We start from the raw sequence: 25,606 nt of genomic DNA, 5'->3' as shown, positions 1-25,606 counted from the left end.
GCTCTCCAGCAGCGCCCCGGCCCCTCACACCGGCCGCCCCCACACTCGGCGCAGGGTTCTGACGAGGATTCATCTTGTTTCTGCGCGACGATTTCGGCTTTGTTAATTTTACAGTTCCTTGGGGATTTTTCCGCCGGGTTTCTATTCACAGGACGCCGTTCCTCACYGTCCCTCCTCAGAGCCGCCGGGCGCTCCCTGGCAACGGCGTCCCGCGCGCGCCCCGCCTCGCGCCGCGAGTCTCGCGAGATCCGCCACTGCTACCGCCTCCTCCGCTGAGTGCGGGAGGCTCTCGCGAGAGGTGGCGGCGGTTGCCGGGCCTGGCGGAGCGGCGGCGGCGGCGAGAGGCGGCGGCGGCCGGGCCGGTGAGTGAGGGCGGCCGGGCCGGTGAGTGAGGGCGACCGGGAGTGAGCCGTGAGTGAGGGCGGCCGGGGATGAGGGCGACCGGGAGTGAGCCGTGAGTGAGGGCGGCCGGGGGTGAGCCGGTGTGTGAGGGCGGCCGGGGGTGAGCCGGACCGGGGGTGAGCCGGTGTGTGAGGGCGGCCGGGGGTGAGCCGGTGAGTGAGGGCGGCCGAGCCGGTGAGTGAGCCGGTGAGTGAGGGCGGCCGGGAGTGAGCCGGTGAGTGAGGGCGGCCGGGCCGGTGAGTGAGGGAGGCCGAGCCGGTGACTGAGCGCTGCTGAGCCGGTGTGTGAGGGCGGCCCGGGGTGGCCGCGGCGGCTCACGGGCCTTTTGCGCCCTTCAGCCCGGTTTCCCGGGGCTCCTGCCGGCCGGACCGGTCGCCGGTTCCCCTGCCGCAGAGTCCCGAGGAGCGGAAGGGATCTCCGGTGATCCCCTCAGGAGGGCAGGGTCAGGCGGAGCAGGTGGCACCGGAGCTGTGCCGGTGGGTTGGGAATGTCTCCAGMGGGGGAGGCTCCGGGAGCTCCCCGTGTGCTGCCAGCGGCCGCGTGCTGCAGTTGTGTCACCCCCAAAACCCCGCAGACAGMTCTACCTGCGCCTGCCGTGCTGCCCCGACAGCTCTGGGACGGGAGGTGTCATGAGCAGGCTGGGCGCGACTTGAATTCCCGGTTTTCATCTTGTATTGTTTATCGGTAGCGCCTGCAGTCGCTGGGAGGCCTGTACAGAGACAGTGGTGTTGTTCAGGACTGCCTGACAGCCGTCGTGTGATTCCTGAGCACGCTTATTTTACATCATCCCCAAGCAGTCATTTACCCACTCAAATGATTTCATAATGAGTTCTGTATCTTTATAATTTTTTCCTATGTAACCATATTTTATTTGCAGAAAATATCAGCTGTTTGTGTGATGAATCTGTCATAGTACAATTATGTGTTGCAGTTGCCTGTCATTAGATTTCTTCTTTAAGTTCACTTTTGTCTGTAGCTATTTTGTCTGCAATCCTTCCTCTTTATCTCTGGTCCCATCCATTGTGTCACTTTAGAACCCTTTTTTTTCAGAATTTGGATCCAGCTCCATCACTGACCTTTTCCAGGTTTGTTCCTGTCACTTGTCTGGCTTCTTTGTCTAAAAGAGTGGTTGAGCATTGTATCTTTTTGTTCTTCATTGTTGGCTGCCTCTTACAAATTTGAATATGTGCTTGAAATCTGGCTTCTCAATAGTCTTTTGACCGGTGACACTGTTCTTCTTACTTTTGTTTGCCTATRTTCTTCATGAATCACCTTCAGTGATTCATTTAAAGAGTACCTAGATCTCTTGTTGCTTCAGCTTTATTGATCCTTTCCCTCTGGAAGATGCTCTCTTTCCCTCCTAGGTTTGCTATTGAGTTAGGTATCCCAGAGATATAACTCAAATTATCAACCTCACACTGTTCACAGTTCATAACCTGATAGTTCACACTTGTTATCTTTTATCTGATCTATAAAAACATGTCTCTGCATCATCTTGTGCCCATTACCCGGAATTCCTGTAGCTTGAACACAAGTGCAGTCAAAAGGAACTGGGTGATTTTTTCCCCCTTTTTTCATACATTGCCCTGTAGTTAAGGAAGACTGTTCCACTGTGTTTGGCAGGTSTGTCAGTGTGTCTTGGACTGGGTCTCTTGCAAAACATCACAGAGATTTTSTTCTCATATTAAGACCCAGATTGCCAAAAGCCTTTGAGTGTTACCTCTCGGTTTGTACCATTTCTRTTTCCAAAACTCATCACGCATCCTGCCTGTGCTTGTCATTGCCCTCTGTGAAGATGGTGCTGTTTGRGGCTGCTCTTGGAAGTGTTTTCAGCACATTTGTGTTTCTGTGTTAATGCCAGGGAACCTGGGGGTTAAGAAAGACAACAAGCTAAAGSAGCTTTCATATCCCACATAAGTTCCTTCTTGAAGCCCACTTTTCCTTTTAGGCACAATTGCATTTGAAAATGGTGAACAGCTGATGTGTGGATGACATTGTGTGTTAAATTAGTAACAGATGTCATCACTGTTGGGTTTTCTGTCATTTTGTTATAAACTGTGTTTTTGCAGCTTGTGTGCTTCAGGCTGGGGCTGCTTTGTCCTGTATTCATACACAAAAACCAGAACCTCATTCTGTGCCAGTTTCTTTCAGCACAGCTTTCCTTTAGCAATGCTGCTTAAATCTTGGCCTGGTGCTGTTGCTTAACAATGAAAGTGTGTATCTCTTTAAAATATGTGTAAAAGCAAAAGCTAATTTAGAATTCATTTCAGGTTTCTGTGAATTATGTTGCATACTGAGATATGTTATCACTGCTGGGTACAGCCATGGGTACAGAGCTTGCTTGTTACTTCAAGAGAGATGGTTGATGCTCTGGTGCTCTTCGTCTCATCCCTGGTGCCAAGCATGATGAAGCCCTGCTCTCTGTGTCTTGAAGGGCTACAAGGGATGGGGCCAGTAGGAGTGGCAAGGAGTTRTGTTCTGCTCCTTTCCCCTACACTGATAGCCACTATTCTGCTTTTGGAGGGAGAAGTTCCTCCTTTCACTGAGCTTTGTACAGGTAGAGCTGGGCAGGTTTCACACAATGAGCCTGAATACAGAGGGGGAGCTGGGAGTTATCTGCCTCTTGCTTTTTAGGCTTCCAATGTCAAATAGCTGTTTTATCATCATGTTCCCATGAGGAATTACAAAGTTAAAGCTTGCAGGATAGTCACTGGGGTATCTGTTGTTTATGTTWCTATAGATAGGAATATCATCAGCTTCCTGTGACTGCTCAATTTTTTTTYCCCTTTTTTCTTTTTCCCACTTTCTCATTAAGTGGAGCTTCAATCCTGGCCTGCTATGTTAATGTTGAGACTGTATTGCAGAGGATGTCTCTTAGCTGTGCTTTAATCAGTGTCAGTTTGATAACATTTCAGTAATGATAATTTATAAAGCTACTTTAGGCGGCTGAATTATGACTGATGTCTGTGCTAGTTTGCAAGAAACTCACTTGGCAGGTATGGATTTCCATGGTATGTGGTGTTTGCATTATGAGCATGTGTCCTTTGAACTGTATTTCTTAATTAGGATGTAATGTCACCATGCTTGCATTCCCAGTGAATCTGACTTGGAAGTTCCTTTTTGTTGTTGCTGCTTTGTGCTTTGATGACTAGAGACAGTGAACAGCAGACTGGCACCCCTTACAGAAAGTAATATTAAATATTTAATCTGAGTCTTGGAGTTTGTCACAACCAATGCCAGGTTTTGTCCTGCCGCATTGACTTTTGGCTTCTCCAACCCACTGAGTCATTRCAATTCCCTTGTATTTCAGCAGCCTACAACTTTCACAAATTAATAATGATTCTGGCTTCAAGGTAATGTTAGCAAATCTGAAGTATTCTAGCTGTCTGTGCRGAAAGCTTTGAAAATTAAAGTCTGCTTCCTGATTTCCTGTTATTCCCTGTAATGATTCTCTGGAGTATTTGCTTTCTGCAGAAGGGTGTGAAATCATTCTTTATACCTGGAGAATTGCTAATTAGATAATTAGAATGTCAACCACTKTGGCCAATATGCCAGGATTGTGTGATCTACTGAGGGTATTTGGATTTGATTCTTTATTTCATGTGCTCCCAGTGCCTGTTTGTCTTCACCAGCATTTCAGATGTGGTTCCTTGATTTYATGGAAGGCACTGAATAGTATTTGGGGTTGGGTACTCTTGCGGGGATTCTTTGGTTTTGTTTCTTTCTTGCACACAAGGTCAGAATGTTCCTCAAAACATGTTTTGTTTATTGCAGTGTGACTCCATTGCTTGCAGTGAGAATCCATGAGAAAGAAAAAAAAAGAAAAAGAACCACAGTTCTTTATTCATTTTTGCAGAAAAAAGTGGGCTTGCAGAAGCGCTTAAAAATTAATCAGGATGACTGGTTAGTTACTTCACAGAATTTATACAGCATTTTATAATTGAAAAATGAAATTAGTTTCAACAGAGAAAAACAAAAGAGTTCCTTATTTATAGTCTTCAACAGCTGTTAAAACATAAAGTAAAATGGATAAGTACATTGTTTATAATCTGCGCAAAAGTGYTATCAGCAATGCTCGAAATTGGCTGCGTTACAGCAAATTGTTTTTTAAAGAAGTGTTAATTGTTGAGATCCTGTGGAGTGGAGGATGGAGGGAAGACTGTCTCTTGTTCATAGTGTGACGTGCTAAAAAATAAGAAGTTTCACAAGATGTAGCTTTGGACACTTGGGATTGTTCCCCTTCTTTTCATAGCTGTGCTCTGGTTCAGAGTTGGATGCCACTCAGGCACTTCATCAGTGCCACTGCTGGGSTTCCTCCTGTGCTGGAAGCTGGGAAAAAGGAATGCTGTTGTTCATGGGAAGCAGTTCCATTTGTTGTTTCTGTCCTCCTGTGTYGTCTATTCTTTGTAATGGGTGAAGTGTGGAGCCACGTAGCATTGAGGAGCTGATCCTCATACTTTGAACAGGCTTTTTCTTTGAAGTGTGTGTGGACCTGCACCCTCCTGTTGAATTTTCATGGTAAGAAAGATGGGGAGAAGGCCGAAAGTGCCAGACAATTTAAGRAAGTGCCTTTAAATTGGCCACTTTCAGCTGCAGTTCTCATAAAAACAGCTGCTTTTGCACATCTTTTCAGTACAAAAGCTGAATTAAAATATAGSCTTCTATGCAAAGAATCAGAACTGGGTGCTGGGTGCCTGTTAAGGCACTTGCTTTGGTATGTAGCTGAGAGGGTGAGGTGTCTATAAAGCTCTTGGATGGCTTTAAAGGGAAGAGAGGGTTTGTGGAAAGAAAGAAAAGCTTGTGAAGAAATGCCTGGTGCTCCATGAGCCCCGAGTTGCTGTGGTGATTTGGCAAAGCCTGGCATGGAAGCAGGGCCCAGCAGAGATTGGAGCTGGGTGTGATGGTGCAGTGGGAGCAATGGTGTCCATGGGACATTGCTGCTCTTGGCTCTCTGTTCCCTGCTGTGGACCTTGCTGGAGAGACTAATCTAATGAATACAATTTGTTTTAACTCAGGATACAAAGTGTCTCTATTCTTGTATTGCTTTTGYACATGGTGTTGTACTTCAGTTTTGTACATGGTATTGCCACTGGAGTAGCTCCTGGATTTATAAACCAGCCTTCCTCCCCTTGTCTCCTTAATAATACTTTTTCTGTTCTAACATCAGTTATAGGTTTCTTCTTATTTCTTCTGATAAATGTGTGTAGATGCTATAATAACCTTCTCTGTGTAATATCCTCACACACTGACTGTGCTTTGCTAACCTGAATTTCCAGGTAATACACAATGAAATACTTATCAAGGCATTTTGCTGCTTTTTTTTTTTTTTCTTTTCTGCATGAGAAAGTTTAATATTTCCTATAATTTTAAATAAAATGCTTTTTCCTTTTCCTGACTCTATCTATATAGGCACCTGACCATACTAGTCTTCCAATCAAAGTGCATTTAATTATGGAAACTGTAACAGGAAAAAGACCCAACCCTGTGATGGAAATTGTATGCTTTGTATAAAACCTGATTTCTTGGTTAGGACTGAAMATGAAGGCGAAACTTGGATGCAATTTTTAAGAAGCTTGTTCTCTACCATTCCCCTGTAATAAAAACTTTTGGGTCTAAATTTAGCTARGAGAATCTAAATTTGTCAGGAGAGTTATTCCATTTTCCATGACTAAAAGGACAGTTTATTTGAGAAGTAACTTGGTTTTAAGRAGGTCTCAATTGCTCTGGGCCTCGCTTCCAAATAGGATAAGTTTCATTGAATGTAATACAAGTATATTAAGCATGGGGTGAGTAGAGATACAATGTTTCTACAATATGTAGCTAAAAATGTAAAGAAACATAATAGACTTTCCATTACTTGGAAGGTTTATCTGTCTGTAATTCAATTTTYTTCCAGATGCTGTGCAATCATCAGCTGCTCACTTGTGGCTACTTTGTCGTTTTTGTAACCAGGTCGTTCCGAATTATCCGACTCTATTGCCACAAGTGTCACTTAGAGGTATGATTTGAACACCACTCTTTTGAGAKTGGCTGTCCTTGGTGACAGTCACAAGATGGTTTGATCTAAGAGTGAATTTTAGAGGGAATTTRAGATAATATCAGATCCCACTTAAGAAAGGGAAGTTATTATATCTATTTTTATTAMGTTTTTGTGACTTTTCTGCATAAGCCAGTGAAACTGGACCACATTGAATGTTTCTAAATTGCTCTTGATTCCATTTTGAAGTGAGGACTCAGATATAACCGTTAGTTCTGTTTTCCTCTTGGTCAGCCATTCAAATTGTAAAACAAAAAATTGTTCATCTCTGTTCTACATTTGGGATCTCCTTTTCAAATAACTTCATRCATTTGAAAGAAAATCATGATGTGTTTGCCTTGTATTTTATAACCAGTGACTTCTGTTTGGACACAGTGAAATTAATCGTTGCAAAATTGAAGTTGCCTGCAAGCATTTRTAGAATTGTACTTCATATAACAAAATACTCTTTTTGGTATTCRGCAGGTACCAGCAAAATGTATAAAATATTATTGTCATGCAATTTCTGCTTCAGTGTATCCTATTTTTCTCTAATCTGCATTTAAAAAAAATCCAAACCTAACAACACTAAATTCTGCATGCCTTTTTCTTCCTGTGTGGCATTACTTAAAGGTAAACRCTGCTCTCTTAATGTAGGTGTGAGTGCTGCATGTGTGCTTTTCAGAGCAGTAGTGTGAGGAAGCTGGCAGTGGAATGGCAGGACGGCCTCATCCTTATGACAGTAACTCCAGTGATCCAGAGAATTGGGATCGGAAATTGCATAATAGACCTCGTAAACTTTGTAAACATTCAAGGTAGGTGCTGTGTCCCGTCTATTGCATCTTAAAAACTACACTCAAAGTCCATCCTAAAGGCTACTGTATCTGGTTGTGGCAACTCCTGTCATAAACTTTGTAATTCTTCTTACAACGAATGCTGAATTATTTTAAAAGGTATTTTCAGACCCTTTCAGCTTCCCTAATCTGTGCTTGGATCTGTTTTGCCATGGGTTGCATTTTAGTCCTTTTTTTAAAAAAATGAAAGCATAAATGCCTTGTGTGCATATCAARACACTAATTGAGTGATTATAAATATATGAAATTCTTTGGRGTGCTTGCTAGGAGTTGARWTCTTAAAATATGTGCAGCTTGTCCRTGGTGGGAACTAATAGTTGCTTGCATGCAAGTATCACTCTCTGTAAAACTTTCTTTGTAAGCTATGTGTCATATCTTGCTTTTGCCTGCATCCCTCACAGTAAAAATGTTTTTAAAATGCTTTTTGATATGACAAAATGAATGAAATTAATTAGTATTTTTCCAGTGTACAGTGTTCAAAAATTAACTAAGCAAAGCAGTTAGTCATCTTGCAAATGCAAGTGAAGAAGCATATTGCTGGAAAGATATTTAAGCATCCAAATAAGTGTGTACTTTCAAGTACTTTGCCCTTTTAGAAGTGCTAAATATAATTGAAACATCTTTGTTAACAAGCTAAAATYGTTAGTTACTCAAGCTTTCCTACTGGCAAGCTTATAGGAAAAGAGCTAAGGATCATATTCARTAACAGCAACTTATCTCCCAATAATGTTATATAGATGCTGATAAACTGGACTCAAGTGTTGTCCAAAGTATTSTGTAGGCAATTAATACTGTGGGTTATTTTCTTGTCATTAATTTTTGAATAATTGTGAGAAATCCAAGAGGGCAGGRAAAAAGAATGCACCAGTAATTAAAAGGCTCATGTAATTAGAGGCTTGTGCTGTGAATAATTGGGTGGTTAACACAGAACCAAAGAGGGTGGCTGGTGCTACTGGTCAGGGTAGGTTTGTGGGGTGTAGCTTTGTACATCTGTTTTTGTKTTTTTGAGGTGGTGATGTCTGGGGGGGCAGCTGATCCTGCTCCTTTTTTAGGATGCCAGTGTGGCACAGCCTCAGCACTAACCAGTGTAAATAGAATGGGACATTGTGTGAGAGTGAGAGCTGGCAGTGCYCTCCGATGATGATTCCCTTCTGAGCCCAGTCCAGGTGCTTCATCTCTGATCCTGTGCTGTGTCCCATGACTGGGGATCTGGAATGAAACCTAAAACTGATCCTGGCAGAGATGACCCATGATGGGGCTGTTAGGAACAGCAGAGGGCTCCTTAACAGCTGTGTTCCAATGGTGTGACATGTGCAAATAGCTGGGTGCTCTCTGTGTGACCAAATTCAGGGGTTAACAGCTGGGAGCCAGGGACASGGGCCAGGTTTGTCACCTGCTTCAKCTCGTGGTCCCTGTGGCACTGAAAGGGACAGAACACAAATCTCCTACAACATCATGTGCTCAAAAGGGCTCTTGGATGGGCAGTGGACCTACTGGAAGTTTGGTGTCAGCAGTTCCAAACTGCCTTGTTAAAAATCTTCCCTGAAGATACAGAAGTTACTAAGTATGTTCTGAGACAGGGAAAAACCAATGGTTAAACAATGACATCTTGRTCAGTCACAGAAATGGCTTTGTGGTGATGAACTGTAGTCAGCAGACCAATTTGTAATAAAGTGCAGKGGCTGGAAGCTGCAGCTGGGTAAATCCAGTCCGGAGGAGCAGGACACATGTCTGACCATGTGTGGTCTGCGTGGATTATCTATTTTGGGGAAATGTTTCAMTAAAAAGCTGTGCAGCTTTCTGCAAAGATTATTTGATGCAGATAGGAGTTAACTCAAGGACGCCTGTGGCCTGGGCCTTTCAGAAAGGCTGCTCTTGATCATTTCATGCAATCTGAATTTAAGGGTCACACATCAGACGGTACRAAATCTGTGCCTCAAAAATAATTGCAGCTGTTGGATGTATTTCTGGCCAAAAACAATTTGTTTCCAATGYTGAACAGCATTTTTGTGGAAACTTTTAATGTGTATACTAGGGATATAGTATTCAAGCTAACATCTGATCATTTTAATTTTTTTCCCAAATGATTGATTTTGGAAATCTTTGAGAATGAGAATCTAAATAATAGTTTGACATTGTAATAGAATGAGGGAGAAATTAAAGATAAATATTTTGTTACYTTATTCCTTTGAGATATTTGATTACTTCAGAAAATCTAATTATTGGAAAATGGTGTATTTTGTTTAAAAGCCTGAAMAAAATAATTGCATTTTGTGTGGCTGAATACAGTCTATATTACTATAGTTTCTGAATTAATTGACACTTTTCCTCCAGACAAGTGAAAGTCTCTGTGAAAAGTACAGTGTGAGGAGAAAAATGCATTTGAAAGCCTAAGTTGTAATGATATAACTGGAACTGTTTTGTTGAAAGGTTTGAGTACTCCAGTCTTGTTTGTCTTACTCAAAATACACCTTGTTACCATAAAGAAGAAAATACTTTTGATTTGAAAAGCATAATGGGGAAATAAGAGCTCTGTAATAAATCATTTCAATAAGGGAGTAATATAAGAGATAGATGCTTAGCTTGTCACTTCTTGGCGCTTTGGAGCATTTAATCCTCCAGTCTTAACATTCTTAAAATAGCTGAGATCATTTTCTTGACTCATAGAAAACATAATCTAGGGCTGTGAGCAGCCCTGCGTGTAGGGCTTGTGTGGCAGCAAGGAAAGCCATGGGTCTGTTTGGGGCCAAGGACATGAGGCAGAACTGTCCAAAGGGGAATGTATCAAATCCTTACACAGGCCAGCATTATATCCTGTTCCATCTAGTCTGAGTGGCCAGTTTAKGAAACCTGCTAAATTGTACTGTTGTTTTTCTCTCCTCCTGTTTCTTGTTCTGAGATGGGCAATGTAATGGAAAACTCAGAAGGGAGAGATGCAGAAGATAAGGACTAAAAATATAATCCATATGATCCCTGGTACAGATCTGCAGAGCCTGTCAGGATGAACTTWTATGGTGTTAAAGATGACTAAATAATCATACAGTCTTGTTTATCTAAGCTATTACAGAAAATTCTTAAAGATGCTTTTTATTTAAGTACCTGAATAAGATGGGAGAAAATGTTCAGGAACCATATGTGGACTTAACAGTGGTGAAGGTTCAAGTAAATGGTCTCAGAATTCGTATTTTCATTATTAGGTCTTGCTGTTCTCTATTTTCTTTTCCATTTTTCATCAGTTATTAGCTTCCCATATGTAATAGGTCTAGAGTTTTTGTTGTTGGAAGACTTAAATTCTAATTCTCTTGTACTAAGTGCTTTTTCTAGAGTTGTGAAAAACCTTTGGCTTAAATTTCCTCTTCCTTAAGATTTGTCCTGGATTTAATTTTCTAAATCTGCTTCTGTTTTAGTCYCTTATGATAGTTTCTTATTTGTTCATTCTGTTTAGATATTATTAGATCCCAAGTCTTGCCTGCACTACTACATTTATGAACAAAATGTGACTCTGCCTTGATTCTGTTGCCATGACTCTTGAATCTTTGAAACTCTTCAGTTGCTTTATAAATCTTGTCCATAATGAGGAGTTATTGTGCAGATGCTAAATGCTGGGAATTTTTTCCCTTAATACTATTTTGGCGTGCTGGGAGGATGCATTCATGGGTTGTGAATGGAAGTGCCACTTGTCTTAGAATTTTGTAAAGTACATGAACCATCCCCAGATGGGGGTAGATCAAAATCTCCTCATCCAGGCTTTATAGGCACAGGGATGTAAATCCATCAGAAGAAGCTGAGATGAGCTGGGAAGAGCTGTTCTTRGAATCTAGAAAAATGGCTGCATTCAATGATAACTTTCAAAAACACCAGTCTATTAATCTTTATTGAAGTGTCCAAGGTGTAGTGAATTATCTTAAATAGTTGTGAGGAGTGGTGTTTTTATTTCCTTTTTGACATCCTTCATTTCAGATATTATCAGATATTATTTTTTTACCTTTTCCAGATATTATCAGATATTATTTGTGTTGGACTTTGGAACATTTAATTAGGACGCAAAGCATTTTAGAGGTGATTATGCTCAGAATTAGAGTTTTTTTATGGACAACTCTTCATTGTTTGTACCTTTAATCTCTGATAATAGAAACTCTAATGGCTACATACAGTTTCAGTGCTTGGATGCAGTTGTTTTGAATTTGAACTTCTGATGCTGGCTTTTAATAAGTGGAGGTACTTTCCAGTTCTAAGGAGGATAATATTCTCCTGAGTTTCTTCACGTCTGATTTTTACTTGACATCCATGTTGAAAATGGAGCAGAAATTAATMTATAAATAAAGGCACCCAATATTCTTTTATGAAGGTCTTGTATTTGGATAGCTTCACATAAGTCATAAGGTRTGAATGTGTTCCCTTCTAAAGGTTAAGTCCTTGCTGCTTTAAGAAATCCCTTTRGCAACAGCACACTCCACTCRTGAGATCTTTTCCTGAAACAGAACTGAATTACTAAGAAGAACATTACTCATGCTTGAGAGAACCCACTGAAGACTAGAATTATGTGAATATTAAAGAATTTTGAGGGTGGARAGTGTTGACAGAGTTTCTGCTTTGAGCTGAAGGAAGATCCTTTAGCAGTCCCCAAATTAAGCAGTGAGAATGTCTGAAGGCTTCCAWACATGGAGCCCCAAGTTTGGTTTCTGGGCTGTGTCTCTATAAGATTTTGATGGGTGYGTGTCTTGTCCTGTGGAGTAGTTTTGTGGGAGTTAGGAGCCAATCTATACATGGCATGTTCTTTCTACCTGACATAGGAATAAAGAAGAAAAAACATCCTAATTCTGCTGTGGAGAAGAGACCCCATAAAGGGAACCGGTGCACTTGCACTTTTTCTTGTGCTGAGGAACTGTTCTATTAGAAGCAAAAAAATGCCAGAGAGATTATTCCAGCATGCTTTCCATGTAGCTTATTATAGCCATGTCTTCTGTGACTTGTTCTGAAGAGAGGAAAAGGCTTACAAGGCTGTTGGTTATTCTTCCCCTGGGGCAAGGGGAGGGTGCTTTCTGAATGGTCATAAGACCCTAAAACCAGGAGAAAATTCACTGGTTTGGGTAATTGAAATTGTATGAGCAGAAATCTTCCTTCCATGTGTAAAGCGCTGACACTTCAGGCCAGAATGCAGATATTCTCCTGCCTTTCTAATCACAAGTCTCTTGTTTTTCCTTCTGACTTCCCTCTTTATTACAGCAGTCGATTGCTGAACAATCCTCCTCATTTCTTTAGCTCTTGCATCATGTTTTAATTTCCACTCTATGACATCTTGATTATTATTTATTGTAGGACTTTTAAGCTATTCTTCCAGTGTATTGTGGCTCCTTAGAACACCCTGCAGACATTCTAAAAAGAAYCATTTAAATAAAGCTGTCTCGTAGTACTTATCCTCCCACCAAAAAAACTTTAGAAAATTTTACCGACCTGTGCCTTAATTTGCTTTGTTGCTTKTTGTGCTCAGTGGTCTTGACTTGTCAAGCACTGGATGATCTATTGATGTGAAAATGCACAATGGTTTCTGATTAGTATAATTATATAGTAATTATGTGTAAATTGTCACAATAGTACATTTTTCTTAGATTTGCTGGAAAAGGGATGCTTGTAGTTAAAAAATGGAGGTTTTGCTGTCTCGATCTCAAAAGGCTCTTGCTGTACCTCCTTATGAACTCAGTGAAAGGTGAATTCATCTGAAATATTAATCCAGGCAGACTTTACAGGAACAAATGCACCATCCCCTGAAATYCGCGTGGCTTTGCCTGTCGGGGCTGATCCCTCGCCCGAGCGAGAGCTGTGCAGGGGAAAGCTGCGGTCACCTTTTGTSGCGGTGCCGGTGTGCCCGAGCCCGGAGCCGGCAGCACTGGAATAGCTCSGCRGATGTCCGTGCGCGGCKCGGAGCGGAGCGGATYCCATCCYRTCCCATCYCATCCCATCCCACAGCCCGGCTCYTGCGGCCCTCCCTGGCCGTGCCCGTCACCGCCGTGCCCAATGGCTGCATTTGGAGCGGCTGCGGGGTCACACGTCAGCCCCGCACTACGCATGGCTGAGTCAGGCACTGCGAGCGATTCAATCCAATTCATATCCACAGGGGCTTGCGGCTCCCGACACTTAATGGACTGGAGAGCTACGCGCCTTTATCCTGGAGGGGAAGATGATAGAGGAAAAAAGTGAGGCTCGCTGATGAACTACTGAAGAAATGACGGAAATACCAAATATGCTGAACTTAACAAGTAATGCCAAAGGATGCTGATCTGGCTTTCAAAGCTGCCTTATTGGAAGGAACAGAATTCCTTTGTGCTCTGATTCCGAAATTGTTTCCATGCTTCTGTGTTTCCTCCCTGATAGACACAAGAGGAAGGTGCGTATTTGTTATCAGGAATAATGTGTGGGCATTATTCGGGAGAAGAATAAGGAAAAGGAAAAGTACTGTCCTTTGTGTGCACAGGTCAATTGAAATGCCTGCTGACAAAGAACAGGCTTGAGTGGGAGGAAGAGGGGCATAGCACTGTCGTTGTGTAAGTCCTGGCAGGATGAGCAGAAGGGATTTCTTCTAAAGCCTTGGAGCCTGGCAGCTGTAACTTAGTGGATGGATAAAGCTCTGTAGCCTGATTCTACAAGTGTTGATTATGGGAATCATCCTAGCAAAGGATGGATCCAAGTTTATATTTTAAGGAGAGTTAAGTTTTAGATCATAGATGCGGGGGGGAAGAGTAAAAATCTTRGTTAATATTCCACTGCTGTGTCCTTTTTATTTATTTAAGGTTTCAGGGTGGGTTTGGAAGTAATAAGTACATTGGTTAAGCACCATAATTTTGTGTAGACAAGAGCTGGTTTTATAAAACAAGTCAATTTATTGGCAGTRTTCAGTAGGATGCACATGGAGATTTTTATGTTGGAATACATGCTAATTGTTTTGGCAGTAGAATTAATTCAGTCTAATGACTTCTTTTAATAATTAGTAATATATTCAAAGCAATCTGTTGTTATGTATAAAGACAAACTGAAGCTCTTCTTCCACAGATGACTCCAAAGCATCMTTTAATTGAAGAGCATTTACATTTTTAAAAACAGCTCTTTCCTTRCTACAAAAATAGGAAGCATTACCAGTATGACAAGTTGCCATTTTGATGGTACTTTTTTTTTTTCCCTTCTTCACATCATATTAAATAGATTTGCTTAAATAWAATCTTGAGCTTATTTGGTTTTCTTCATGAAGGCAGCTGCTTTTAAAGAAAATGCCTCATTCCTTTGCAAAGACAGAGCTTTTTTGATCCATGTCTGAGGGGAAAAATAATTTCTATCACTGACTTAAAGTTCTTGAATGGGTGTAGTGCACATGTTCCAATATTCTTTTGAAGCCAGGGAAAAATGCATATTGAATTTGTGAATCTTGCCAAAGTACATGAATATTCATGAGGTTGTTTTGGTTTGGATTTGTTTATTTGGGGGCTTTTTGGGTTTTTTTCCCTGTAGGAAAGTAATTGATAAAGCAAGATGTTCTTCCCTTTTATAAACTTTTGGTTACTAGGCAGTCTCATATATATGGGTTTTTTCCCAGCTTTACTGACTGAAGGAATGGGGGTTCAAAATGTTGTTTTCTTTGTTTCTTTTCATCTCTCGTGCTTTTAAATTAAATGCAGGGTGTCATTAGGCATGTAGGAGAAAATTGTGATTATGGGTTGGTGCTGTGCCTTATGGCTTCTACAGCCCAGAGTGCAACTGTTGGTGATCAGCTGGGGAATCARTTGAAAGTTGACTTTGCAAACACTSCTTTTTGGGGTGAGATTGTCATTGTAGTTTCAGATCTCTTTGTTGGAGGTTTGAAATAAAGCTCTGTGCAGGCTCTGCTGGGTGCTGAGATTACAGGTGAATACAGTGTGGCAGCCATGGCTTCCTGGCACTTAGAACTCTCAGCGTTTCRCTGCTGTCAGATAAATCCTGATGGTGTCTGGTCTGTGTGGAGCTCCTGTGGACCACGAGATTTCCTGTTTGCGTGTTCTTCAAATGGGGCAGCTGTGCTTTGGTCAGTTCTGTGTCCATTGGTGTAGCTAGGTAGGAAGCTGCAACAACAGAGCTGTGCAGCTCCCCAGTGAATGGCAATTTGTGTTGCCTTCAGCACTGGGGACAGGTTTGTCCTTTGTCCCTCGCATTGCTGATGTGCAGTGAAGGGTTTGTGCATTCCCTGCAGAATCARCCTCCTGGTCCCACTGGCTTTGTTAGAGGGGAGAAACAGGATATGACAAACAAGTCCTTTTGTCAAATCAAAATTACATGGTAGTTCTAACCTCTTCCTTTTTCTTWGAATATCTGCAACTTCTTCTAAATCCTCTTTACAGGAAAATAGAAGTCACARGCCTYCTTTCATGTAGCTCCTTTTTCAGAGTAACGATCGAGTAGCTCAGTGACACAACTTTCCTGGTCAGGTATTACAGGGTAAACCCAGTGCCTGTCTCTTCTGACATGCTAAGCTCCACCTCTGYATTTTCTTTGTTCAGATGTAAACTCATGTTAGTCTTGTTCATTGTAGGGCAAAGTTGTATTTCAGAGGAGGCATTGATCTGAATGCTCGTGCTATTGAACACAYGGAACTTCAAGTTTGTCAGGTACATATCCAACAGATCAAAGGAATATTTTTGTGAACTGTGACTCAACAGTGATGAGGTTTAAGATTGATATTTTGGATGGCTGTCACTAAGATGAATGAAGATTCATGATTCAGCCAGTGCTTTCACAAGTCAAACTGCTTGAATTCTCAGAAATCTTGTAATTTTGGCTTGCATCTTGTGAATAGATGATGTGTCAGTCTCACAGCATTAATCTCTGCATTACAGGTGCAAAGTACAACATAGAAGCAAACGAGTGCTGTGGCCAGCTCAATTTGAAGAGCCCTTTGAAATTACTTACTAATCTRTCCTTTTTCAGAAGCAGTTGATTTACTAACCAAGGATCATGTCCTGCTCCAGCTGGCAGCCTCTGCGTCTCCTCATTGGTGTGCTGAGCTGAATTGATAGCCCAGGCTGGGCAGGGATGGCTGTGGCTGGCAGCAGGAGCAGGACAGATAATCCCTGAGCAGTGCCCCTCTCCTGCCAGGCTTGCTGACTGYTGGCAGAGGTGCAAAATAGCCCTGGTTGCCATTGTGGAGGTCCAGCCCTGCCTGCCATGGTCCTTGCTTGGGGCAGGCTCAGAGGAAGCGTGGTGCCAGCTGAGTCAGTGCTGCTTCCTGTAGCACCTGTTTTATCAGCTCTGGCATGGGATTATTAACTAGGGTTTGCCCTGCTTCTCTGTGAATCACTGCTTACAGRCTAATGTGCCTTTAGATGGCTTTCTGGATTAAAAATCACATTTTAATTGTCTTCTCTGTTAAAGGGAAATTCGTGTTTGCTCTGCCAAAATGTGYGATAAGCCTGCATCCCATTACAGTGGTTCAGTTTCATTTTCTAGTGTGTTTTCCTTATTTAAAGCAAATAGAGCTCTTYAGTTACTGAGAAAGTGAGTCATGCATTTTGATACTATAAAATGTGACACCTGCAAAATTCTGTTTTCTCAACAGCATGGTTGGAAATGCTATCAGGTCTAGGATCAAAGCTTCAACAGAGGCCTGATCACATGAGGCTTTATTGGGATTTACAGAGATGTTTTGTCACCAGACTGCTATGTAGGTGTTTGAGTACTCTACACATAAAAACCCCCTTTTGTGGGATCCTTGATTATAYCATAGCATGCAAATATGAATGCACAGATGAGATACAGAGGTTCTTTAAAAAAAAAAAATTGACAAATTTCTTGGGAAGTTTAGCCTTAGTAGTAATGAATATTGTCATGTTTAAACAGGGGGCAGACTTTGGTCTTGAGTTAGAGACTGAAATCCATATTTCTGATAATTTAAGGCCATATTTTGTACCTATTAAAATGGTTAGATTATGTATGTATATATCTGTCTCAAAGGAAAGGTGCAAAAGTTTTCCTAAATTGTTAATGTTTTTGAAAGGGAGGTTTGCAGATCTCACTCTTGCAAACTTTTGCACRTTTCACTTTCAAAATGAAGAATTTACCTTTCTCTAATAGAGAGGTAAAAAAAGTAAGGAGGTATGTTAGCCACGCTGAAATATTGTAAATCTTAGTATCTTCAGAATTGCRTTGGAAATCCTGAGGAAATTTCCTTTTAATGGAAGTGCTTGGATCATTATTCTTGGACTGTAAATCKGAGCGTTTTGAGGCAGGAACAAGGCTTGCAGTTCTTTTCCCTTATTCAATAGACCTTTGGCTGACTCCACTTCCCAAAGATGCATTTCTTACTGCAGCATATTTTAAGCTTGGCAGGAAAGAGGATTGCAGTAGATTCCCTCTGCAGCAAACTTGTGCTTTGTGGGACACAAGATCCTGCTCTCATTCAGACAGGGTGGGTAGAGGTTTGTATGCCTTAGTGAAGGTACATTTCTGATTCCTTGCCTTGTGCTAAACACTCATCTGTCACAGCTTTTTGTTCTGAGCTAAGCTCCTCTTCTTATCAATCMCTGAAACCTGAAACTGCAACATCTCATGCTAATGGAATAGCCTTGATTTTTTTTTTCCTGTCATTACTTGTAAGAGGCTTAAAAAGAGGACACTCAGCTCAACCTGCTTGTCCAGTGAATGCTTTTATATTTGTTGTGCTTTTCTTAGCTAGGTCATCACTCTGTGTTCTTGAATCCTACAGCATTCCTGCAGTCATTATTKAAGGTCTCTTGGTAAGAGTTACAGGGTTTGCAGCCTGCAAGCAAGTGGGGCATTGAGGTTCCTCTGGGAAATTATGGCTCTGCTTTGTCTGTCAGACCTTGTRGCTGTGCAGATGTCTGTCTGGGTTATCCAGTACCTGAGGCTTTGGGAATTTCTTCAGTTAACCCAKAAATAAAGGAGTGTTGTCATGCCCACACTTGAAAGGTAAATAGCAAAAGAACTGCTTTGGAAATTCTGGTGGGGTGCAGGGACACAGACATGTCTGTGCTATCCAGACATACMTTTTTCTCTTTTAAAGAGTATAAAYAGAAGATATAAAGGATTTTTGGTAAATTTAACAATAGCTGTTGCAAGTTGATATTAAATTTTAAGGGAATTCTGAATCTTGAAACGGATTAGTTTTTTTGGTTAGTTTAATAATTGCAAAATGTAACTGATATCTTAAATTGAGTAATGTGACAACTTAGTCACAGTCCAGTATYTTCTCCATTATATTGTACTAAACTACTGCATTAAAATGTGCTGGTTTAAAACAATATTCTGCTTGTTACTGACAGTCTGGTAGGTCRTGGCTTTAATAATATAGTTCATATGTTTGCTGTCTGGGTTGTGGTGGCTTACAATTGTTCCTTCTGAGATTAACTGAAMATTTTTAAAGGAATGTGCAGAAATAAACTCTTGGCTAGTGTGTCTTGGTGTATCCACTAGTTTGAGGCTGACTACCTTTGGAAAGGGCAAGTTGCAGGAAAAGTGTGAAGTCAGCCTGTGGTCTGAGAAGGGTTTGCCAAAACTTGGGAAAAGTTGACCCCCAACTTCTAATTTAATCTATTTGATTAGAACATTCAACTCAACAGTAAAAATCAAAATAAAATGTTCATTTGTATTTGACTCCCCTGTTCTGGAAGAGATTTTTGTGACTGGAGGTTCACAGGAAGGCTCAGCTCATCAGGCACTGTCTCTATAGATTATAGAGCAGCAAACAGGTTATTCTGCTGTCTACTGAGTGTTCCAAGTCTTTGTGCCTGYTTGTAAATATAAACAGGAATGCAACAAAGAAAATGGATCTGAATAATCCTGATCTTGGAAACATGTCCATGAAGTGTGAATACCTTGAAAATTTACAATTTAAACAAAATTTACATTACAGAATGTTTTTCTGAAATGTTGAAATGCTGAAGATTTCACTTATTTCTGTTTTCAGCACCTCATCCCGTGTTGCTAAAGGAATAGACTACACCAAAATGAGCCTCCATGGTGCAAGTGGTGGACACGAGAGATCAAGGGACAGGCGCAGATCAAGTGACAGATCTCGTGACTCCTCCCATGAAAGAGCAGAATCTCAGCTCACTCCGTGCATCAGGAATGTTACTTCACCAACAAGACAGTATCATTCTGGTGTGTGCGGATCTCTACCATTTCAGGATTAAAATTCTTTAGACTTGACTACTATTTCATTATAGAAATATAATAAAAAGCATTATTTGTTGATGACACAGCATACAGATTTCTTACATGTACCCTGGGCCGGGAGTAAATACCTTTTTTCGATAGACTGTAACTTATTTTTAGTCTGCAGTGTGAAATCCTACATAATGGTCTTGTTTAGTTGAAATCACAAGAACAATCTAATTTTTCTAACACAATGAAGTAAACACTTCCCCTTTACTTTGTAGGCTTAGATATTTGGAAATAGAGGAAATAGGGATTCTTTTAAGTGACAAAACATGGTTTGTTTCTTTGGGCTGTAGCACTAACTGTGATGCAATAGCTTCTGTATTGTGTTGGGTTCCTTTTTCAGTACTAGAATGCTGAATTTTCCTTGTAAAGACTTCTGGGGAAGGTGAGGTGGTTTTGATGTCTAGGTGACGCAAACTTCAGGATCTCATTTATGTGCAGATATTTTTGAAGGTGTCCTTAACCAGAATAGATTTAACCAAAGTAATTTGTACTTCTCAAACGAATGTGTTTTGTGCCTGGAAAGACACAAACCTCATAGAACTCATTTAAATTTCTAATTTCATGTCCTGTTTTTTCTCCTTCCACCTCMTCCCCACTAAAGATCGTGAGAAGGATCACAGTTCATCTCGGCCCAGCAGCCCCCATCCCCAGAAGACRTCCCCAAATGGTTCTGTTGTCAGCATGGGCACCAGCAGCAGGAACAGCAGCCAGTCCAGCTCAGATGGCAGCTGCAAGGCTGCTGGGGAAATGGTGTTTGTGTATGAAAACGTGAAAGAGGGAGCTCGGAATGTCAGAACTTCCGAGCGAGTGACGCTCATTGTGGACAACACCAGATTTGTTGTGGATCCTTCCATCTTCACTGCACAACCTAACACAATGTTGGGCAGGTTGGTATCTTTTTTGGTTTTGTTTCTTTTCCTTAGTCCCTAACTATTATAGAGAACCATAAATACTTTGTGGATATTTAAACTCTTTAAAAGCTGTTGGACTTGTATTGCTGCAGCTGATCTTGCTAATGTTTAACATTGCCAGTTTGCAATGTCTGAGTGAAAATCAGATTAAATAAAAAGCTCTCCTTTGGKTTTGGCAGGGAGGCCAAGACATGTCTATTACCTAGAGATGACAGCTGATAAACTTTTCACGATGTTCCCAATTTCTTCTCTCTTCCTGGGCATTGCTTCTGKATTCAGTCTGTCTCATTCTTCCTCTTCTTTTTAAAGCTAGGTGCTTCATAAAACAAAGTGGCATAGTGAGGGTAGACAGTCTCTTTCAAAAAGCAAGGAGGAAAATCTCGAAGGTGTTCATTTTGCTTATTGGGCCTACCCTGACAAYATTCAAGCTCAGCCCATTCATCTTCTGAAATGTCAGATAATCAGTGTAACAGTGCTGAGCCTCTCAGCAGAGAGACTGAATGCTCAAAAYCATCCACAGTATGTGTGTCATGCTTTCTGTAGAAACTACAATGAGCAGCATATAGAACATGTTTGCTGAGTGGGAAAAGATKCTATATTTGATTTGCTCAAATTCTGATTGGCTTTGCCTTGTCCAGACATAGAGGGCACCACTTAAAATCTTGCATCAAGAAAGAAAATAAATGAAGGTTTGTTTGTGTCACTTTGGATTTGGCTTTTTCATTAAAATGTGGCCGTTTCTCAGCATATAAGAATATGAACATATTTAAAATGCATATATGTATTAACATATTTAAAATGCATATATGCAAAATCTCTTTGCCACAGTACAGGGAATAAATGTGATTAAACAGTTTGTGCTCTGTTTCTTCCACACCACAATGTGGAATATATTGTACCTTGGATCCCTGTTTTGGGAAAAGTTGGGTGAGTCACAGAGAAGGCAAAAAATGCTTCCCTGTCTGAACTGTCAAAGGAAATAAATGGAAGTAAAAATCAATAGAATTAAATAATTGATTTAAAGCACTTGGATATTATGCAATAAATGCACAGATGTAAATATCCAGACAGACTGGAAGTGTATCAGCTGAAATAAAGCAGTGAAATAGTTGCCTTTTCCATGGCCAGCCTCAGAGGAAGTGGAGCTGCCTAATGCACTGGATTTTTTGTGCGTGTGTGATGCTGAGTTATTGTCCCTTTGGGATTGGTTCAAGGAACAAGCTTATTTTATCTTCTGCTAATTGAAAAGTAGGTTAATAAAGATATGGAAATACTGCTCTATCACACAGGTTATTTATAACCCACTTTCCCTCAAAGTCAGCTTGCAGGACACTAAGCAGGAGCAGCTTGGGAGGTAAAAGTAACTATAATAAGAATGTATTACTTGTCTTAAGCCTGTATCCTATTAGACTGCCTTTTTCTAAATATTATTTCTTGTCCTGAAGAGAGGTCAGAAAATAGATCATTAAGTGAAAAACATAAACCAAACAGAACAGAATACACTGTTTTTTTCCCTGCAGTTTCTGTACATTTTTTACATTTTATTTTTCTTATTTACAAACAAGAAAACAACAGTAAGGAATTCTAACCCAAGTTGCTTTCATTCTTGAGCAGGATGTTTGGATCAGGCAGAGAACACAACTTTACACGTCCCAATGAAAAAGGGGAGTATGAAGTTGCTGAAGGAATTGGTTCCACTGTGTTTCGTGCTATTCTGGTGAGTTTTTAGGGGCAAGGGCTGTTGGAACAAGCACTATTAAGAAGTATTAACAAATATAAACCTCTTGATTTAACCTTACTTGCATATCTAGATTTTGTGGATKGAATAGATACTGCCCTTTCTATTGTTTAGTAGGGAGGGGAGAATGCTTGAAATGAAGCCCCTGTTTCTGACACCATGAGCATGTGAGTCAGGGAGAGAGAAAGTACATGTGGAACAAACCAAAAATTACTGCCTGCCAGAAATTAGTTGACCTGTTCCTATGCATTAAGTTCACCAAATTCAGATATATTCAGCCCTTCTAGTGCTGAAATTGGGTGAAACAGTACTGGAAGTTAACTTTCTGCAGGTAACAGGAGTGAAGCAAACTTCAGTCTGAGATGGAAATGGTCCCTTGTTTAATATCCACACAAGTAAATACAGCTGCTGCACTGCTGTGTCAGCAGACTTGGAATGGGAAGAGCTCAGTGAAGTATAGATAAAGGACAGCAAAATTAATCAATATTAGCAGTTGTCAAATAACAATTTTAACAGAACTCACTGCTTTGAATGCAGCTCTGAAAACTGATAAATTTGGGGACAATAAGATTCTCAAAGTTTAACATATGTTGCTGTCTMACATTTTGGGGGCTTTCTTTGTGAAGAAGGCATCACAAATGAAATGCTGAAATGTTTCTGTTGGTGAATGTTGAAGTGCATTGTGTTTTTTCTTGGTGCATTCCTGCAGGATTACTACAAGACTGGAGTGATACGCTGTCCTGATGGGATTTCTATTCCTGAATTGAGAGAAGCATGTGACTATCTCTGTATCTCCTTTGAGTATAGTACTATAAAATGCAGAGATCTGAGTAAGTACAGAGTTTATTCAAATCATTTAAATTATACAGATTAACCTAAGCAAGAGTGTGTGTGTGTTAATGCTAAATCATATCCTTTATGGAGATAAAGATGGCTGACACTACATGAACAAAATCCATTTGTCTCTTATGTAATAAAGCCCTAAAACCAACGGATTTATGTTCTTAAAAAAATAATGTGTCTGATATTTCAGTATCTGATTCTCTGCTGTGATCACCCTGTGGAATACTTAACTCTATCATTGCATTTGTACTACAGMTATAGTAACATTAAGCAGTATGTTTTTTACAGAGGACAGAGAGGGTAATTTCTTCAGCTCTTTGCTTAGGAGCACAGGCAGTGTTGGCCTTGTCCCTGCTTGTTGTGCTCTCAGTGTGTGCAGTGCAGGGCCAGCCTGTGCCATTCCTGCTGGGAATCTGTGCAGGACTCCCGTGCCTTCCCAGCAGGGCTGCCTGCAGCACTCTGTCCTCAGCAGGGAGATTTAGCAGCTCCTGCTGTCAGGGCTTTGAGAAGCTTTGGTTTTAAGCTCCTGCTTATGAAACAGGGGTTGTGTGCTCTGCCCTTCCAGCAGCTGGCTGAAATAATGSTGCTTTTAGGAAAACCAAGAGCGGTCTCACGCAATAACAATGTTTAGCAGTAGTAAAGCACTGAGGAGATTTCCTTCAAGTCACTCCTCTGGCTGCCCAAGGCTGTGTTAATATCTGCAGGGCAGGCCTGTTTCACCTTCTGCTAAATACTCAAATAAGTTCTGAACTTATGCAGACTAAGTGTCTTTGCATCTCTCTGCAGTAATACTACAAGATAAAAAGATGTACTGTTTCTTCTTGCTGCCTTCATCTATTTACCAACCTTTCAATTGTGCCTATGCTTAAATTTTTCTTGTAGGTGCTCTCATGCATGAATTGTCAAATGATGGTGCTCGCAAACAATTTGAGTTTTACCTGGAAGAAATGATTCTCCCATTAATGGTTGCCAGTGCCCAAAGTGGGGAGAGGGAGTGCCACATTGTTGTGCTGACAGATGATGATGTTGTTGACTGGGATGAAGAGTATCCCCCACAGATGGGAGAGGAGTATTCACAAAGTAAGTTTATCTTYSTTGTTCCCACCAAGTCACACCATGRCAGGGGTAGCWGTGGCTGTACTGATTTAGATTGTTGCACAGATTAGCAAAGTCTTTGCAACATCCCTAATGCCTCACAAAATAGAAACCTCTTGGGTTTGGGAGTTCTGCTTAATATTTTCCTTCACAGAAGCACACGTAGCTTGTTATGTTCCAATCTAATTAAAAGGAGAAGCTAATTTTTATTATTAAGGTATTGTCAGCCAGTGGGGAGAAGAAAATACTTCTTCAAAAGCGCTTGAGGGAAATGGGTAGGAGTGTCATGTTTACTGTGGGAGAATAACCAGAAAGTTTATTTGGGAAAAAAACAAGTGCTGTTATTTTTGGAGCATTACAGCTGTGTGTATAATGAGTTTAAGCACCTGTAAATGGAGTGTATTTCCCTGCAAGATGTACAACCAGCCCATTTCCCAATGTCWTCAACTGTTTTTCTCAGGAGTTCTTGAGTCTCTCCCCCTCTTCTGAAATAGAAATACTGTAGTAAATCAAAACAGTGGAAAAGATAAACCTTCATGTTTCAAGGCTAGAAGTTTAATATTGAATACAGAAGGGTTTTTTTTCTCATTAAAATGTATTTTTAGTTATTTACAGCACGAAGTTGTATAGATTCTTCAAATACATTGAAAACAGAGACGTGGCCAAATCAGTTCTGAAGGAAAGGGGGCTCAAGAAGATCCGACTGGGCATCGAAGGTAAGGGAAGCACTGCTTGTACTCTCACTCTTTGGGCTTCAAGCTCTGCTGCACTTCTCTGCTTYRTGGTTTTCTCTGTAGTTAGAAAAACATAGTGATTGGTGTTGTTTTTCCTGCTGAGGCCGGGTGACAGAATGGYGAGAGGGGGAATGGCACCCAGCTAGCAACAGGCCCAGCTTCAAACTGGATTAGGGGCTCCAGACTGGTGTCAGGCTGTGTCTGCCTGCTGGGCTCTGTGCACACAGCTCAGGTGCTTTCTGCTGACTTCATGACTTGCAGCTCATGCCCTTTGCCCTTTTGTTTTCACACAAAATCTCTGCTTTGTTTGAAGTAACAATCCATTTGTACAGCTCCATATATTGTGTTCTTGGGCTGGTATCCTTTTCAGGGTGTGAAATGAAAAATGTCATGTTAAGTGGGAGAGAAACATTTTTTCAGGAAATACAAAACTAGCCAATGGATCAATGAACTGCAAAGAAATACTGATCTGAAATAAACATCTTTAAGTTAGGAGGCCGGTCTGTAAAATCTCACTGAGTAGTCTGATTTTTATCGTGAATGTACGAACTGGGTGGCTTTGCATTACATTTTTCTTCTGATTGTTGACCCAGATATTTTMGAATCCAGCCTTTATAATTAGCACGATTTCTATCATTCACTCACCAAGTTGTCATAGTTACATTTGTAATTTGCCAAGGAAAAGCAAATGCTTTTAACTGAGTGTGAGCTCTAAAATAAGTACTTTCAGCTAAACAAGAACAGGCTCTGTCTGTAACCCTGACTAACAGTGGATAGGTTTGGGAACAGCTGTGGCACCACCCTGTAATGCT

The 25,606-nt window shown here is 41.0% G+C and overlaps 1 protein-coding gene across 1 annotated transcript in view; it reads left to right on the top strand.

Annotated features, from left to right (window-relative positions):
• The first annotated feature begins 6,207 nt into the window (after positions 1 to 6,207).
• The window catches only part of BTBD10 (BTB domain containing 10), a 20,946-nt gene continuing 1,547 nt past the window's right edge, over positions 6,208 to 25,606 (top strand). Inside the window, exons 1-9 of the mRNA XM_057386565.1 lie at positions 6,208 to 6,400; positions 7,076 to 7,233; positions 19,217 to 19,410; positions 20,075 to 20,360; positions 21,999 to 22,101; positions 22,832 to 22,952; positions 23,848 to 24,045; positions 24,666 to 24,870; positions 25,108 to 25,120. Coding sequence (XP_057242548.1) covers positions 7,133 to 7,233; positions 19,217 to 19,410; positions 20,075 to 20,360; positions 21,999 to 22,101; positions 22,832 to 22,952; positions 23,848 to 24,045; positions 24,666 to 24,870; positions 25,108 to 25,120 — 1,221 coding nt within the window. The 5' untranslated portion in view covers positions 6,208 to 6,400; positions 7,076 to 7,132. The remainder of the gene's footprint in view (positions 6,401 to 7,075; positions 7,234 to 19,216; positions 19,411 to 20,074; positions 20,361 to 21,998; positions 22,102 to 22,831; positions 22,953 to 23,847; positions 24,046 to 24,665; positions 24,871 to 25,107; positions 25,121 to 25,606) is intronic.

The sequence above is a fragment of the Malurus melanocephalus genome, unplaced genomic scaffold (assembly GCF_030028575.1).
Source record: "Malurus melanocephalus ecotype Western Australia unplaced genomic scaffold, MMel_1.1 scaffold_997, whole genome shotgun sequence".
NCBI classification, from domain to species: Eukaryota; Metazoa; Chordata; class Aves; order Passeriformes; family Maluridae; genus Malurus; species Malurus melanocephalus.
Note: the sequence above shows the minus strand (reverse complement) of the source record. Positions and strands in the feature narration are given on the sequence as shown.